This window comes from Nannobrachium achirus, assembly GCF_963921795.1.
Source record: "Nannobrachium achirus genome assembly, chromosome: 11".
Lineage (NCBI taxonomy): Eukaryota > Metazoa > Chordata > Actinopteri > Myctophiformes > Myctophidae > Nannobrachium > Nannobrachium achirus.
The window spans coordinates 16147761-16166345 of record NC_137820.1 but is presented as its reverse complement, the minus strand read 5'-3'; the positions used below and the strand labels follow the sequence as shown (position 1 = coordinate 16166345).

General features: G+C 41.4%; 1 protein-coding gene across 1 annotated transcript; it reads left to right on the top strand.

The window, feature by feature from the left end:
• Positions 1-2801: 2801 nt before the first annotated feature.
• Positions 2802-17450, top strand: LOC308294165 (B-cadherin; the record flags this gene model as incomplete). The annotated part of the gene is made up of 12 exons (XM_080736889.1): positions 2802-2915; positions 3048-3203; positions 4135-4276; positions 4829-5001; positions 5976-6104; positions 6798-6983; positions 7462-7706; positions 9439-9587; positions 12470-12694; positions 13111-13241; positions 14926-15063; positions 17205-17450. 12 exons carry the CDS (start codon positions 2802-2804, stop codon positions 17448-17450), a joined length of 2034 nt encoding a protein of 677 aa, XP_080593015.1.
• Positions 17451-18585: the final 1135 nt, after the last annotated feature.

The following is an 18585-nucleotide window of genomic DNA, read 5'->3' as shown; positions in this document are numbered from 1 at the left end:
AACGCTATGGACCAGAGCTAGTAGGACACCAAGGAGGTTACAAACCTAACAATTTTCAAAGCGGCCTCCCTTCAGTTAGATTGGCGTCCTACTTTTGAGTATATGAGATATTCCTCGCAGGCAGACTCTTACTTTATTTTAAAGGTCCATGTGTGCCTGTAACATTATTGCAATATAACTACAAAAAGTTATTTTTTACTGTCCTAATTTGTAAATCTACAAGCTCAGAATGTGTGACACTTTGTAGCTTGAGATTTTGATTTGTCTATTTGTGTCACAAAGTGAAAACTTCTGCTCTACCATACATATTGTTTAAATTAAAACTTTTTTATTATTTTTCATTAAAATAAGTTCCAATTGCAGCTTTATTTTGTACCTTTGTTCTGTCAAACATTTGAATTTGGGACTCCACCAAAAGTAAAAAGTGTAATTCAAGGTACAGACAGAGGCTTAATGTTTAGAATAGAAACCTGTGTGTGTATGTTCAGACAACTTAAATAAAACATTCAAGACATACAAAACCATTTCAGTCATCTTTAAAGAAATGTTTAGTTTGTTGCTCAGTCATCCAAAAATTGGTTTCAGGGAAAGGCTTTTCAAAGTGTATGAGACAAATTTACAAAAGAAAATTGTGCAATACATTGAACCATCAGTAGGTGGCACCTTGAATCCACCATGCACCAAACACCTGAGCAATCTTACCCCATCACTCATATCCTGATCCTTCCCACCCCCATATGCTATGTTCCCACCTCTCTACCTCTTAACTGGCCTAGAACCTGTTTGAAACGCTAGCAGTCTATTTGCCGAGTGTCATATGAGCCTCTCCTGATACCCAAGTGTTTTGTAAACAGGTTGTCTTCTGTGAGAATCTTTCACCTGACTGGCACTCTTAAGCCTAAACCGCACAACATGTATCAGAATTTATTTTATAAAACCGTGTTTCATTTTAAAAATATATATGTTTTAAACAAAGGACGTGGCACAGGAATTGGCCCAATTTTTAAAGGGTGAGATGCACTTGATTCCAAAGCAGTGATCATGTACCTACATAGTAAACATGCACCTGCATGTCTAGGAGCCTGCCCGAGGTCACCTCTACTACGTTTCCCACCCAACTTTGCGCTGATACTATCAAACAAGGCTGTCGTCGATTTTAGCATCAGCTGGAACCAAATTAGTCTACACAGAATCTACGTTTACCAACGGGCAGATACAGAACCCAAATCCCTTTTTTTAAAAGAACAGTTATTTTGTATTCTTTGAGGAAGTGGCCCGGCTTGGATAAGGATTCGCTACTGGTGATGAATGTTGCTACCTAAGCCTCAAGAAAGGAGCAGCATATCCAGGTCACAGAAGAGTGGAAGACAATCCTTCATCACGTCATTTGAATATTGTAAAGCGGGTGATGGGCAGCCTGGGGCTACTAAGACACATCCAGGTGAGTGCTGGCAACAGACTTGATGTAATTTCTGCAAAGAATCATAGAAACACCCTGGCTGCAGATAAATGGTATAACACAGGGGTCTTCAACGTTTTCAGGCCAAGGACCCCTTGGTTGAGTGAGAGATGAAGCAGGGACCCCCACAACCTGTTCATAGATTCCATTCACTAGTTTCATTGTTTGACAGCACGATCATCAGTATATCTTAGATTCATGTTAATGTGGGTTTTCAGATATTAATAATAAACATAACTTTTCACTGTACTTAGTCTGCTATTTTTGGCTAAAGTTCTCAGAATATATTATGGACACTAGGGTTCAAGTGGTTAATATAAAAAAGGAGGGCAAAAAAGATTCAATCACACAAAGATTTGGAGGACCCCCTGTAGTAACTCTGAGGACCCCCTAGGGGTCCCGGACCCCCTGTTGAAGACCCCTGGTATAACATTTTCTATTTATTATTCAACTTCTATGAACAGCACCATTTAACCACTTAAGCCTATATATACAGTACTAGTTTTGTACTAGCAGATCTGCACGCTCACAACAAGTGATCTTGTAGATCAGCTAGTGTCATTATTTTTGAACATTATGCAAATTTTGGAAAATGTTTGAAAATATCTGCCTATAATGACATGCACAGAATATTGTTTAAAGTGGTTAATTATACAGTGAGTTTTATTTCAGTTGAATTACCTCCAATAATCATAATGAAACTAAAATAATGTGGTGATGAGGTACACTGTAAAACCGTGTACATTTCTTGAGTACAAATGGACCCAAGAAATGTACAATTGCTATAGCCAATTTGTACGTACAGCTGATATAATGTAGTACTGGTGTTCAATTGCTTCTTAGTGTCTGGCTTTCCTGATGACAGCAGTGATCTCACCCGGCTGCTTGGACCAAATTGCCAGAAGTTCTAAAAATGGGGTCCCAAGGAGCAAAATTGTAGAGGTACAAACATTGTTTAAAAAGTAATTACATTTATTGTACCTACAGTGTTGAAGTTACTTTCAAAATGTCAAACATTACATATTAGACTACTTCAGTTGAAACTTGAAAGTAATGGTAGGCCTACATCTACTTTCTATGCCAGGTATTTTTCTCAAATGAAGCACAAAAGGACTAGGCATATTATGAAAAGGAACGGGGAGGCTAATTGGACAGAACAAACTAAATAATGGTAGTGAAGTAATGTGTTGAGTACTTTACCCAATCATGTGTTACTTATGAAATGCATTAGCAATGTCCACACCATTACTTGAACATTTACTATTCCATTTTGAGGGTAGACACATAAAAAATAATAAAAAAATAAAACATTTCTAATGTGGGCATCTAGGAACATCCCATCATGGAGTTCCAACATTTTCTCAACGGTTTGAGACGGATGAAGAGAGACTGGATTATTCCACCAAATTACATCCCAGAAAATGACAGAGGTCCATATCCCAAGTTCATGGTGCAGGTAATGGTGCTCAAAATGAATTGCATGACACTGGCAGGATCATTGAAGGATTTCAAATGCATTCACTTAAATTGTAGATATTTTTATTAACACATTGAATGACGTATTTCTGTTGTCGAACAATGCTTTTAGATCAAGTCAAGCAATGCCAAAAAGGTGCCAATAACCTACAACATCACAGGACCTGGAGTGGATGAGCCTCCAGAGGGTCTTTTTACATTTAATTCACAAACTGGATCATTGTTTGTAACCAAGGCACTGGACAGAGAGAAACAGGATGAATACAAGGTCAGTTAACATAAAAGTAAGACTTTAATGATCCCTCATGGTCAAATTTGATCATTTGAGTTGCCAATAAGTAGTTGGCCAGCAGCAAGATAAATTAAAGGTGATACACCATGAAATTTCACTTTTCCTATTTTAAAACCTTTTTTTGGGGTCCCACTAGCACCTTCTATCCTCACAAAGTCCCATTTCTGGTTTTGAGAAGGCGAAGGTTAAAAGTATCCCACGGGTTCTCAAAACAGGCTATCCAGATTTGCTGCCGATTGTGACGTCATCTGCCGATTGTGACATCATCATAAAAATATATATATATATATATATATATATATATATTTTTTTTTCTTTTTTTTTTTCTTTTCAAAAAATAATCTTTTTTTCAAAAAGTTTTTTTTTGGGGGGGGGGGGGGGGGGGCGCTGAAGCTGAAATGCTCTGAGAGCCATTCAAAAATGAGAGAGGCTCTCTATTCAGGAGTGGTAATTTAGCCTCAAACCTTTTGAAAAACGTTTTTGGGACATAAACAATATGACATAAATACTTTTTAAATGCATGGTGTATCACCTTTAAGATCTATGTGCATTTAACATAATGTACAGTGTACAATACAATTACACTGTAAGGGTATAATCTGTATCATAACAAGGCGCAAGGCCAGAGCAAGGTGTACAGGTATATTAGGAAAACCAAAGGGCGATCAACGTGGATGAAAAATCCTAATGCAGAGAGACATTAATAGGGAAACGTTTTGGTTGTTAGTCATTAGTTTATCTTTAATAACAAGTCAGACCATCATCTGCTTTAATGAAGATGACCTAAATAAGGTCGGATCATTGTTTCCCTATAAGTCTTTTTGCATTTGAACACAGTGTGTGTTGGGGTTTCTTCATACACTAGTATGTTTGTATCATACCATCTCCATATGTGTGATTTTTCCAGCTCTGGGCTCACGCCCTGAGTGAGGGAATAAAGGCTGAGGAGCCCACCATGCTCATCATCAGAGTCATCGACCAGAACGACAACCCTCCAGAGTTCCCACATCAACCCCTCCTTGGCAGGGTGAACGAGGCCTGTGCCATCGGTGAGACACTGCATCCAACCGCACCTAATCTCCACCTGTGACTAGTGTTAATCATGATAATTCATGGACCAAATATTGATCATAGCTGGGTTCTTGATGATTCTGAATCCATTGCAAGCATTTGTTTTGCATGAAAAACATTCCTTGGGCTAGAAGACGGACCAAAATAACGGTGAAAAGTGATGACTCATCACTTTTCACAGGTTTGAGGGGCTGAAATCTAGCCCAAGGAATGTTTTTCATGCAAAACAAATGCTTGCAATGGATTCAGAATCATGAAGAATCCCTAGTTTGACCCCTCACATGCTACTTAAAGCGTGTTTTTTCCAGTATAGTGAAGTCAATGGGAAACTATTTTTCGCAATGTTTCTGGCAGAGCAGGCCTCTCATTCTGTGTACCTTATTGACCAAATTAATAGGAAAAACACAATTTGGAGTATGTCATGACATCACAGATCTTCTCTCATTTTGGCACAGTGGCTCCCCGGCTATCATGTCACAGTCACACACACAATGCACATTATGACACCATACTTTTGCTTTCACCCCAAGATCATTCCATCATGAGGGTCAAGGCTTTGGATCGTGATGACCCTAACACAGACAACGCCATAGTCAGATATCGTATTCAAGCTCAGGTACCCGCTGTGCCCCAGCCACACATGTTTGCCATAAACCCTGTGAGTGGCATCATCACCGTGGTGGCAGCTGGACTGGACAGAGAGGTGGCGTATATATAACGTTGTTGTTTGTTTAATTCTTCTAATTATCCCACGATTTTGTAACCCATTTTTCACCCAGTGTTAATTGCCTAAACTGTAATCCTCTGATCTCCCTCTGCCAACCTGGGGAGGGCACCGAACTGAGCTCACGCTTCCTTCAGTGCATGAGCAGTGAGCTTCTTATCACCTGAGTTTCCCCGGTTGGATGTAGCGTTATTCCAACGCTACAGTTCCTTTCCCCTCCACCAGGCGCCCCGGGTGGCCAGGGAGAGGCATTATAGTGACCAGGATTCATATTTTGCCTAAAATAAATCAGACCCTCAAATGAGTACCTAGAGTAAGGAGATCTTCACCCATTTTCGACCTTACTGTACCTTCATGATACGTATATTTGGTCCTCAGTAATGCTTCTAATAAGACTGCAATATTTCTGTTTACACACTCTGTATCTCTTTGATGGGCTATGAACAGTTCAGAAACCTGCCTACCAATGACATCATCGATAGGGATTCCAAACTAAGCTGAAACAATAGCGTCATTTAAATATCGTTTGAAATGACCAAACGTACCTACTGATGATGTCACTGGTAGGCAGGTTTCTGAACTGTCTACAGCCCTCTTCTGAGACTGAAACGTATAATGAGCATGAGGACCAACATACCGGTAGGATAGGTCTATAATGGTTGCAAAACTGGCATAACACTGGCAATCCACTCACAGCAATCCCAACTCACAGCAATAATACAGCGCACAGTCACACCAGCCATGATATTTAACATTCATGAACATGTAATATCTCAAGTGTCTTCGTATGAACATAAATCAGTACATTAATAGGAAAACTCACATAACTGACACACTGCAAACAAAAATACACAGGAAAAATATGTGCTTATAGGTTGAAAATGGGTGATGTGGTCCTTTCAGTACAGTTCCTTGGTAAAGGCACTTATCTATTTTACACCACTGTCTGCTAGACCCACCCGGAGTACAAGTTGGTCATAGAGGCTGCTGACATGGAGGGGACGGGGCTGAGCACCTCCTGCACCGTTATCATCACTGTTACTGACAGCAACGATCACGCCCCACAATTTATACATCCATCTGTAAGTCTTATATCACAATATGCTGTCCACTGCCTTGATTATATTGTTTTCCTACTTGTTCTACAGCAGTGGTTCTCAACCTTTTCAGGCCGCGACCCCCAAAATAATCATATTTTAACAGGGGACCCCCAACCCTGACGAGCACTTAGAGTTGAGGCATTACTTAACACGGTTATATTGTGAAAATAGCAGATCTACATGCTCACAGGCGTTGTGAGCATGTAGATCGGTAGATCGGCATGTAGATCGACAATCTTTTACTCTAATATTTGGCAATTTGGCCAATGTTTAATTTGTCATTTTAGAGGCATTAAAAAGTCCTTCAATTGTCACTTTAGAAATGTGCAGATACCTTCTATACACTTAAACTTTATGTTGGTTTGTTTACTGTTGAGAGAGAAAACAATGTTGCACATTAAGTTAATCATCTGGGGACCCCCCAAAATAAATCAACAGGTTGAGAACCACTGTTCTAGATCTACCCGCAATTAAATGTGTGTGCTGCACTACTGTATGAGAGAGGCATTATGCAAATGCTTTTTAATTGTTAACTTCCCCACTGGTACACATGATCTTAACAGAAACATCTTAATGAAAAAAGAAATGCATGCGCAGACACTAATGTTATAACCTTTACCATTACCTGTCTGCTGTGAAAAGGGTCCATTATCTGGTTTGTTTCCTGCACTGCAGATATCTACATCAGTCCCTGAGAATTCGGCAGGTGTGGAAGTGGCCAGGCTCACTGTTAATGACTTTGATGAGCTTGGGTCCCCCAACGCCAACACCAAGTACTCCATTGTCAAAGGAAACCGTGGCGATCACTTCAACATCAACACAGGCCCCAGTAAGATGGAGGGAATCCTCACAACAGCCAAGGTGGGCGTCAATCAGTCCATAGGCTCTCTTTGATAGTTCCAGCATTAGAAGGTAGAATAGATAGACCTACATAGACCAATAATGATAAACAACTACAAAGGCCAAATCTCCTACATGCATCTGTACTTCATACCACTGTCATCCATTTCTCTAAAGTCTTTCGTAATGGAATGGAGTAGTTCACCCCCAAAATGTTTTTTTTTCTATTGATTACTCACACCATGGAGACTTGAATTCAATAATATTTTTTGTTTTTTGTCGCATTCCTAAGAAAAAAAAATTGATTATAGTAAAATTTACCCTGATGGTTTCTACTCCTTTAAGTCTTCTTGCCATTCAGCGTTTTATTGATTTTATCTGGGTTTATTTCTCTCTATATCTTGTGTTGAAGTTGTATCTCTTATGGTCATCATGCTGCTTTTTATCTCATGTTGCTCTTTTTGTTTGGAAGTGCTAAACAAATCCATTCATTATAAAGGCCCTGGACTTTGAGAGTGTTGCGGTCTTCACCTTGCTGGTGGTGGTGGAGAACGAGGTGGCGTTCACGGGGCCTGTGTCCACCTCCACAGCCACGGTCACGGTGAGGGTGGAGGACCTGAACGAGCCCCCGCTCTTCAGCCCAGCAGAGATGCACGTGCTGGTGTCAGAGGAGCTGCCTGTAGGGAGCGCTGTGAGCACATGCAGGGCACAGGACCCAGACACGGCCAGGAGGCAGACAGTTGGGTATGCACTCATAAACACACCCAGGGGCGTCACACCAAATTCTGGGCCCTGGGTACAAGGATTATATAATCCTTGTACAATCCTTATACAATCTCAGCACGGCACCGAGTGCCGCGCTGCGAGCTTGTATATCTGCTATTTTTTTTAAATCGTGAAAATGTGTGCAAGAAACCTATGTCAAGGACCCCCAAGATGATATGTATTTGGCCACGGACCCCGATCTCAAAATATTTCGTTCCAGGGACCCCCAGAAGCAAAATTTGAGTTAGAAATGTTCGCTTAAAAAATACATATATTACATATATACATAGATTTTCACACATTTTCACAACTTTTAAAAAATAGCAGATCTACAAGCTGGCAGCGCGGCACAGCTTGTATATCTGCTATTTTTTCAATAGATAAAGTTATTAGGGCCCCTCCACCTTGGGCCCCAGTAACTCAGTCCCACTTTCCTACCCCTTGTGACGCCCCTGAACACACCTACAGTATGCACTCACGCACGCACGCACACATGCACACACACAAAAGCACGCACACACATTCAAATGCATGCAGAGTGCAGACACTATTTCAAGTCAATCATTTGACATTAAGTATATAAGCAATTCATTATTTGATTTAGGTAGAATTTCAATAAAACTGAAAAACAAACGGATAATGTATTGTTGCACAATAATTACCGAGTAGTATATGTAAGAATATTGAATGTTTTACTTTTTATAATTGACAGTAGATTACTTTTCTGCGTAGTTATTGATTTCCTATAATTGTGCTGCATGTTTCTGTATTTCTTCTAATCAGATCCCTCTTCTCTCTCTCTCTCTCTCTCTCTCTCTCTCTCTCTCTCTCTCTCTCTCTCTCTCTCTCTCTCTCTCTCTCAGATATCAGCTGAGGGGTGATATTGCCAAGTGGCTGAGCATTAATAAAGACTCGGGACTGGTCAAAACTAAAATCACAATGGACAGAGAATCAATCTTTGTAAAGAATGGCAAATACACAGTTCTAATTTTGGCTTCTGACAATGGTAAAGGTTTAACTGAATCAACAGAATAAATTCACATTATTCTCTTTAACTAATTTGCTGCCATTTAACAATACCTTCGTACTCTCATATGCCCCTGTCTCCATAGACTTCCATGTAATTCATAGTGCATGGATCATGCACACCCATGCCTAGATAATGCACCACGTGTGTCCACATTGCTCACAGCTTTCAAACAAAAAATTCCGAATGGAAATCCGTTCAGGCATTCATGAACTAGCAGCCATTATGTTTTCCTAAAATGTAAACAAAGATGGCTGCCATGTTTGAAAGATGGGGTTGCTATGGGGGTTAAACATGCAATTTTGCGATTGCTATCATGCCTACTAAATTTTTTGGCGTCAAATTCTTTTTTTTTTTTTTTTTTTAACGGGAAATTCTCGGGTTCCTCGGGCATGGCAGGGCCGTACATCGGGATTTTTACGGGCTCCTCGGCCATAGCAGCAAATGAGTTAAGTACTGCCCTGAATTGATTTTTGTTTGATTTCGTTTTTGGCGGGGCTTTAAACCTTTTGATATATGACATTGTATATTGTCTCTGCCAGGCCCGAAGGCCGGGCCTTTGGATGATATTTTGGAAACACATCAAAGCCACCTATCCTGTGTTCCAGATACAGCGTCAGCGACGGGCACGGGGACTCTGGTGGTGACTCTGTGGGACGTGAACGATAATGCTCCTCTGATCAGGCAGAGGAAGGTCAGCTTGTGCAGCATGGACCCTGCTCCTGTCCTGCTGGATATCACGGACAAGGACGGGCCTGGGAATACCGGGCCGTACACTGTGGAGCTCCAGGGTCAGCACCAAGCCAACTGGACCGTTAGCACCAACACCACAAGTAAGAACCAGGCACGTGCACAAATAGACGTCAAATGGGGCTTGAGCCCCTGCCCTTTTATCTGTCTGTAAAAAGTGCCCTCTCCAGACCATGAATGCAGTTGTTACTATGGTGAAAGAAATGCAAATGCCCTCTTTCCATGCCATACCTGAAGGCTGCGTTCAAGAGAATTGCCTTGTCCAAACTCTCCTGAACTCGAATGCAGCATCTTATGTTGAAATAATAATGAGTACCTGAGACGAATAACAGTATAAGTCCATATTTGAATTATTTTGAATATATATATATTTGGATTTACCAGACTGTAAACCACAAACTAGTTATTTTTTATCTGTTAAATTGTTAATGCAATCCCCCCTCATTTTGTTTAATTGTCAGTTTTAATGTTATCTGCTCCCTTTCTCTGCTGAATATTGCTTGTAGGGACTTACACTGTTGTTCCACAAACTGCTGGAGATATAATGTTTTTCCACTTTCCACAAGTATTATCTATACTATAATTTTGCGAATGTCTGTCTGTCTGTCTGTCTGTCTGTCTGTCACAGCGTTTCTCCTCAGTGGCTGGAGCAATTGATCTGAAATCGCATCACAATTAGCATATGAACACACCTAACATAACTGTGAAGCCCGTTTGTCACTTTCACAAATCGTATGCTGTATATTAGCATTTTTATGGTGTATCTACTATCTATTCTGCATCTAGCTTGAGGCTCATCTATTCTGCATCTAGCATGAGGCAACATGTTTAACCAGCTCTCTCTGTGTGTGTGTGTGTGTGTGTGTGTGTGTGTGTGTGTGTGTGTGTGTGTGTGTGTGTGTGTGTGTGTGTGTGTGACTGTGTGTGTGTGTGTGCAGGCAGGCGGGTGTGTGCGTGGGCGGTTGGGCGGGTGGGCGGGCGGGCTGGGGGGGGGGGGGGGGGGTAGCCATTAAACGAACCGGGTATTTCTTACATTGATGCTCCTACATATTATCATGCAAGCACCAGCTAAAGTTACTTTCCATCCCTCATATACTGTATGCACAGTGCACATCCCATAACCCACACACTGCACATCATTTTGGAGCTCATATCTTTGAACGGGTAAGGGCTAGTGTCTTATAATTCCTAATATATATGAGTTAAGTAAAAAAAGACAAACAAAATGAGAGGGGAGTACATTAAGACTTTAAGAGATTAAAAACTTCTAGTTTGTGGTTTATAGTCTGGTACATCAAAAAAATATATTTTTTTTTAAATACGGACTTAGACTGTTATTCGTCTCAGGTACTCCTCTCTGTGTAGAAATCCATGCTGTTACGCCACCTCTCCAGTATTGACTTGGTTATGCTTAGTTCAGTGTGATATCAAGTACCAAAAATAGCCGACCTCCAAGCTCACAACGCGTCACTGCGGCGCATTGTGAGCTTGGAGGTCTGCTATTTTCGATATTTTCACCAAAAGGCCCTTCTAGAAATTTCAGCCCCTGCCTCTCTAACATTCTCTGCACGTCCCTGGTAAGAGCACCTGCCCCCATCCACCCCGACAACCTTTTGTTCATGGTACAGGTACAGATTGTGAACCACGCCACTCCATGATTCATGACCCATACACTGCCCTAATCCTAACCTGTAGCGCTCTCTACCGCAGCGGTTTCATTTCAAGGACCCTCAGACTGTAGTTTGGTATGCAGTAGACAAAGGACACCCATATTAACTCTTAACAGTGTACGAATGGAATCAAATGGGCCCTTTGGAGTCCATTTGGTTCCATGTGTGCACTGGTACAGACCTACAAGGCTCCATTTGATTGCTATGTTTTAGTTAAGTTTAGTTGTATTAGCACATTGTTATAATTTAAAAAAATAGACCAATACATATCAAGGATACAAAACACTGTGCACGGAGAGGAAGAAGCCATCAGGCTTATTTAGAATCATTTCCTTAGTGAAAGAGGTCATTAATTAAACAGATTAAAAGATCACTAAGAACGATACAAAATAATAAAAGTTATCTAGCGAGCAGCTGTTCAATAAAGAAATAAAAACATCCAATATTTAGCTGGGAATCGCCTCAAGGACCCCATGGCATCTGCAGACCCCACTTTGAGAACCAGTGCATAACCCTAACATATAGGGTTCAAGCCAACATGAATATGTCTGCTAAAGCAGTGGTTCTCAACTTCTGGGTCGGGTCCCCCAGGGGGGTCCCCAAATTATTTTGGGGGGTCCCCAGATGTTTAGCTAAATGTTAACATTGTTTTCACTCAACAGTAAACAGACCAACATACAGTATACTTATCTTCACATTTTTAAAGTGACAATTTAAGGACTTCTAAGACCTAAGAAATTGTGAAAATTGCAGATCTACATGCTCACAAGGCCTCGCAGGTGCCATGGCATTGGTCCGACATTTCATTGTTCCTACATCCCATTAGTCCGAATCTGGTGAATGTTAACCTGGTGAAAATACTATGCCTAAACCTAACCCTAACCTCAGTAAAACTATGCCTAAACCTAACCCAAACCCTAACCCTAACCTCAGTAAAACTATGCCTAAACCTAACCCAAACCCTAACCCTAACCTCAGTAAAACTATGTCTAAACCTAACCCTAAATTAGGACTAATGAGATGTAGGACGTATGGGCATTCCCCGCCTCACAAAATGCGAGGCGTTGTGAGCATGTAGATCTGCTATTTTCACAATGGAACAGATTTAAAAGTCAAACTAAATGTAATGCAAACTCCTACAATTCCAAGTGCTTTTGAGGGTGGGGGGTGCCCAGTTCAAATGCGATTATTTTGTGGGTCCCGGCCTGAAAAGGTTGAGAACCACTGTGCTAGAGTGGTTGAATCTATAATGGTATTTACTGTATGTCCCCTCCTCCTCCTGTCTCCTCTCACAGGGCACGAAGCAGCTCTGGTACCTAAGCGAGCGCTGTCTCCTGGGGATTATAGTGTGGTGATGCGAATCTATGACGCCCAGATGCTGTTCCAGGACAGTACACTGGAGGTGGAGGTGTGCCAGTGTCAAGGAGCCCTCAGCACCTGCTTCATGCCACACCCAGAGCCCCGGGCACGCCTCACTTCAGTCACAACTGGAGTTTTGGGAGCCATATTTGCAGTGTTGTGTATGTTATCCCATAAAATAAACACACCTATTTTTGCCAGGAGGGGTTGATTTGCAGGCCAATGAGGGCACCTTTCTAGGACAGTAACTAAGTACATTTACTTGATGTACTGTTGTACTATTGTACTGTTATTGAACTATTGTACTATTATTGCACTATGTACTATTTCAGTCTTGGGACCCAAACTTGCATAAATATATTATGAATTGTCCACTTAAGCCCCCTTTCAAATGTTGTGAAAATAGCCAATCTACGGTGCAACACGTTGTTAGCTTGTAGATTTACTATTTTCACAATTTCTGCAACATTTCAGATTCAGAACATATTTTTAAGAATTTTGGGGAGGTTTTCAATTCAGCAATGCACTTACATTTAGAAACTAAATTATAAACGTGTTTGTGCGTCCACCACCACAGTGCTGTTACTGCTGCTGCTCCTGTGGCTGCAGGCGGGCAGCCGCTCGGTGAAAGAGCTCCCCCTGCTGGAGGACGTGGACAGAGGCAACATCTTCTACTACCATGAGGAAGGAGGAGGGGAAGAGGACCAGGTAAAAAAACACACTAAAAGTGCTTTTCACTCTTTAATATTCGATGTATACTATTACTAAATAAATAATGTATTTTCAACATGAGGGTAAACATACTTAGAGTTGTTGCTGTCATCAACAGCGCTTTAAAAGGAAGAATAATATTTTTCCACATCCAAACTGCATTTTGAAATACACCATTTCTTATCTGTTTTTTTGTACATTTTGAGACATTTTGAGTGAAACCTATGTTTATTCTGGGGATAAGCACAGTATGACCTGGAGCATCAATTTAACTCCAAAAGAGATTGTTCCATTGTTGTACCTTCAGTACCACTGTTCCATTCCTCCAAACATACTGTCAAAGTAGAGTTAAATGAGCACTCCAGATTTTACTGTGAGGAGAGGGGTTCAAAACATTATCTTATCCCTTTACTTCAGGAGTCTTCAACGTTTTCAGACCAAGGACCCCTAGCTTAGGTGATAGAGAGATGAAGCAGGGACCCCCACAACCTGTTAATAGATTCCATATAGTTTCATCTTTTGACTAGCCTGACACTCAGCCTGAATTGACATTTCGTTTCACTTCATTATTCACCCTGAATCGCCAAAACAAAACATTTAAAGGGGTGTGGCTAGCGATTCAGGGTCTGGAACTAGGCTATCTTTTGACAGCACAACCATCAGTGTATTTTGGATTCATGTCAATTTGTGTTTTCAGATATTTAACCACTTGAACCGTCAATACTAAAACTTGACCTTTCACTCTGGACTTGGTCTGCTCTTTTCCCCCTCTACACCAGAGCTCTTTGCCGAAAATAGCTGATCTACAAGTGCGAGGCGTTGTGAGCTTGTAGATCTGCTATTTTTGGCTAAAGTGCTCAGAATATGGACGCTAGGGTTCAAGTGGTTAATATAAAAAAGGAGAAAAACAGTTTCTATCACACAAAGATTTTGAGGACCCCCTGTAGTAACTCTGAGGACCCCCTAGGGGTCACGGACCCCCTGTTGAAGACCCCTGCTTTACTTGAAGGTGTGACTAATACTCAATTGATACTACATCGAGACAAAGTCTTCATATGCATTTTTAATTAGATATTTTCTGCAAAGGACAGTCTTGCAATAAATGATAAATGAGGCATTTTGAAATCATTTAGAGTTGTGAATGAGTGTGTTTGTTTCCGCTCTGCTACAGGAGTACAGGGGTGTCGCACCAAATTCTGGGCCCTGGGTACAAGGATTCACTGTGGGGCCCCTGTGTTTTAACTATTGAAAAATAGCAGATATACAAGCTCACAGTGCGGCACCGAGTGCCGCGCTGCGAGCTTGTAGATCTGCTATTTTTGAAAAACCTATGTTTCGATGTCAGTGGAGCTCAAACCTTTTCATGTGCAGGACCCCCAAAATGGTATGTATTTGGCCACGCACCCCCATCTCAAAATATTTAGTTCCAAGGACCCCCCCAGAAGCAAAATTTGAGTTACAAATGTTCACTTAAAAAATAAATATATTCAAAGATTTGCACACATACATTTTCACAACTTAATATAGCAGATCTACATATAGCAGACCTACAAGCTCGCAGCGCGGCACTCTATATCTGCTATTTTTCAATAGCTAAAGTATAACATAATTAAGGCCTCTCCAACACCTTGGGCCCTAGTAACTCAGTCCCACTTTCCTACCCCTTGTGACGCCCCTGCAGAAGTATGACCTGAGTCAGCTCCACAGAGGACTGGCGCAGCGCCCAGAGGTTTTTGATGTGGTCCCTGCAGCCCAGATCCACTCCCACTATCGCTTACAACCACAGGAGAATGAGGACATTGGCAACTTCATTAAAGAGGTGGTGACATAGTTTTGTACTTTCTCTGTTTTGTATGTGTCTATGGAGTTAAAGGACAACTTTGTTTTTTTACAACAAGGGTTCATGTTTTAGATTGTAATTAGAGAAAAGAAAAAGTGAATGTTAAAGTGTTTGCATTTGCTTCGTTCTATTGTTTTATTGCGTTTACCGTGCTAAAATGTGGGGCATGCGTACGCATGGGGGCATGCATACAAGTTGCTAAATATATATTTTTAGACACAATAAGCCAGCAGTTTCTTTATTGATATTTACAGTAACACTTCTAGCCCCCATAAGTCACATCCAACCATGAAAGGTTGAGTTGTATCTTGGGAATGGGCTTATTCTGTGTAAAATTACATATTTAGCCACTTGTACGCCCAACCACTGAAATAAGAATCTCTAAAACAATAGAAAGAAGTAAATGAAATAATTTTAACACTCATTTTCTATATTATTTAATTACAATCTAAAATATGAACCCTTGTTGTAAAGAACTAAAGTTGTCCTTTAACATTACTCTAATAAGCCACCGGCTGGAATTATAATGTGCAAATTTGCCTTACATGCGTATTTTTAGTTTCTTCCTGAAAGCTGAAAGCCTGAGTCAAAAGGCCAGATCGAAAAACGGACATTTAATAATTAATCACGAAGTACCTTATTTCTATATTGCAGTATTGATACTTTTAAGTTAAAAAAATGTAGGCTAGTACTTTTTCCACCAGGGAGGCGACCATGGCGTTTGTGCAAGGAACCTAAGCACAACGTTGGGGGCCAGTGGTGGGCAAGGAGGTAGGGAGCGCTTCGCTGTGTTCACTTGGACCGCACGGAGGTGCGGAAAGTGAAAGTCGGGGGGGCGAAGATTTACTGTCCATAACGGCACATGACTCGGTAACGGCACTGAGTCGGCTCATGCGACCGTCACTGCCTCCGTCGTCATCACCGAAAACAAGCGCTCCTTTCCCTTGCAGACCCCCGCGCCAGGCGCGTAGGCAGCGGTAGGCGAACGAGGCGCCCGCCTACTAACTGAGAAATGATCTGGCAAAAAAAAAAAAAAAAAAAAAAAGTCTCTTATTTCCATTGTGTAAAGGCCTGACTGGGCAGTAGGCCTACAGTGTGGAGAGGACCTTAGGCCTATAGAATGTCGCTCAACCAGTTCCATTCATTGACTAGTAGGCGGCCTGGCCATTGAGAAAGTGTTACCCTTTTAGAGATGTAAATTTGGACTGCCGGGCTATTTAACTCAAGTCGCAACAACAGAGACAATAACACACTGAACAAAGTCCATTCTGCTTTCCTCCTACCTGTAGGATATCCTCTGTTCCAAATGAATAAAGTCCTTAATGTAGTAGGTAAACAGCTTCCAAACACAATACGTGATCATTGTGTTGTTTAAATCCAGCACTGCTGGTTTGAATTGATGTCTTGTTGTCTCTCCAGCTGTAGCATATTACAACTCGTTAAGCAAGCCTCTTCCATAAATGTAAGGCCCATTCCCACTGGGCCAGATAACAGATAAAAAATATATCTATAATATCTACCACAGATAAAAGTACCTCTGTGGCAAATATCTGTGCATGGTAGATATTTCTTTTTATCTGTATCTACCATCCACTTTGAATGGAAAAATATCTAAAGAAAGAGATTTTTTTTATGTTATCTGGCCCAGTGGGAATGGGCCTTAAATAAAAAATAAAATGTATTTCATTAAAGGAGTAGTTCACTCTCAAAATTATCGATATTTTCAAGCTCAAGCCCCGCCGCATGTTGTGAGCCATGTATTTTAAGGGACACATTATGTTTACTTTGAACTAATTTAGCTAGTGTTGTAATCAGAAGTTGAAATAGGCCTATGTCACTATTTGGGAGCAATGTTCGCCTTGTTTGTAATGCTCCATAGGCCTACTGTGCTTTTTGAAAATAACTAGCCCTTACACTGAATATACTGGAATAGTGTTTTAATTATAACGTTAGAAGGGGGGGGGGGGGGGGGGGGGCTGGCATTTCGCCTACCAAAATTTAATTCCTGGCTACGCCCCTGCCCCGCGCCCCCCACGGTTGCGCTTAGGGTTATTGGGAAAAACCGTGGACGCACCACTGACGGTATGAAACCCCTGTGTGTCGACCCCCCTGCCCTGTAGAACCTGCATGCAGCTGACAATGACCCCACGGCTCCTCCCTACGACTGTCTGCTGGTGTTTGACTACGAGGGGGAGGGGTCCGACGCTGGCTCTCTCAGCTCCTCCATCTCAGAGGAGGAACAGGACCTCCAGAGCCTGGCCCTCTGGGGGCCTCCTTTCTCCAGGCTGGCCGGCCTCTTCTCCTCCTGGGCCGAGGAGGAGGACAGCGACGAAGACACACTGCCGGGAAAGACGGAATGGGTCTGACTGCATGCTGTATGTATGTTAGGGATCCAGGCCTGGACTTTCATCATTTTAGGGGCATGGCCACTTGGCCTTTGGTGTTGTCCATTTTTTTAGGGCACAAAGGCCAAATGCCAGGGCATGAAGGCCATCAAATAAAACAAGATTTTAGTCCATTGAAACAATTCATTGAATTTAAGGGTTGGATAATTATGTAGAATATCTGCTGTGGGTATTTACAATCTGATGCCCAGCCCTGCACAAATCAAAGATACTGGATTTAAAGATGGGGACTCAAGCAGACACTGGTGTCTACATGACAAGAAAGACACTGGTGTCTACATATTGACAAGACAGAGACAGAGGAGAAAGTGGTAGAGTCAGCTGCTGGGGCAATAAGGCCACTGTGGCCTCAGGGCATGACATTTTTTGGAGGGGCACAAGGCCAAACTGAGGAGCAACGACGGCCATGGCCTTCATGGCCTCCCTGAAATTCCTGCCCTGGATGGGACCATAATCGTTATTATCGTTTATTATCGTGATCTTTTTTTGCCGAGCTGAATATCGGTTACCATTTAAACCCTCTGGAAATAACGTACTTGATACACTCTTTTTTTTTCACTCTCTACCAAATATCTTTACCAAATAATAGCCAATAGATCTGCTATTTTTTGGCAAATGTTCTGCCCAGGATATTGGATGTTGGGGATATTTTGATTATCGCTATAATATCGTAAATCGCAATTTCTTCGGTCACAATAATCGTGACATGACATTTCCATATCCCTAATGTATGTATGGCCAGAGGTGGGCAAAGCTCAACCCCAGTGCTTGAGTCAAAGTATGGATACTCCTGGTCAAATATTACTCAACTACAAGTGAAAGTTGCTCTGTCAAATCTGTAATTAAAGGATGACTTCACCCATTTTCAACCTATCTCCATATAATTGGTCATCATCACTGATGCACATGATAATATGGTAAATGGTCAAACATATAATAACACAAATAAGAAAAGGAGTGAAAGACTTGAAAGTACATCATCCTGAGTGTGTTTTTCATACTGTCCATAACATTTCTATTGTCCATTTATTCCCATTTTTACCATTTCAACGGTTAAGATATTAATATTTGTCTTAATTGCAGTAGTGACCTGATA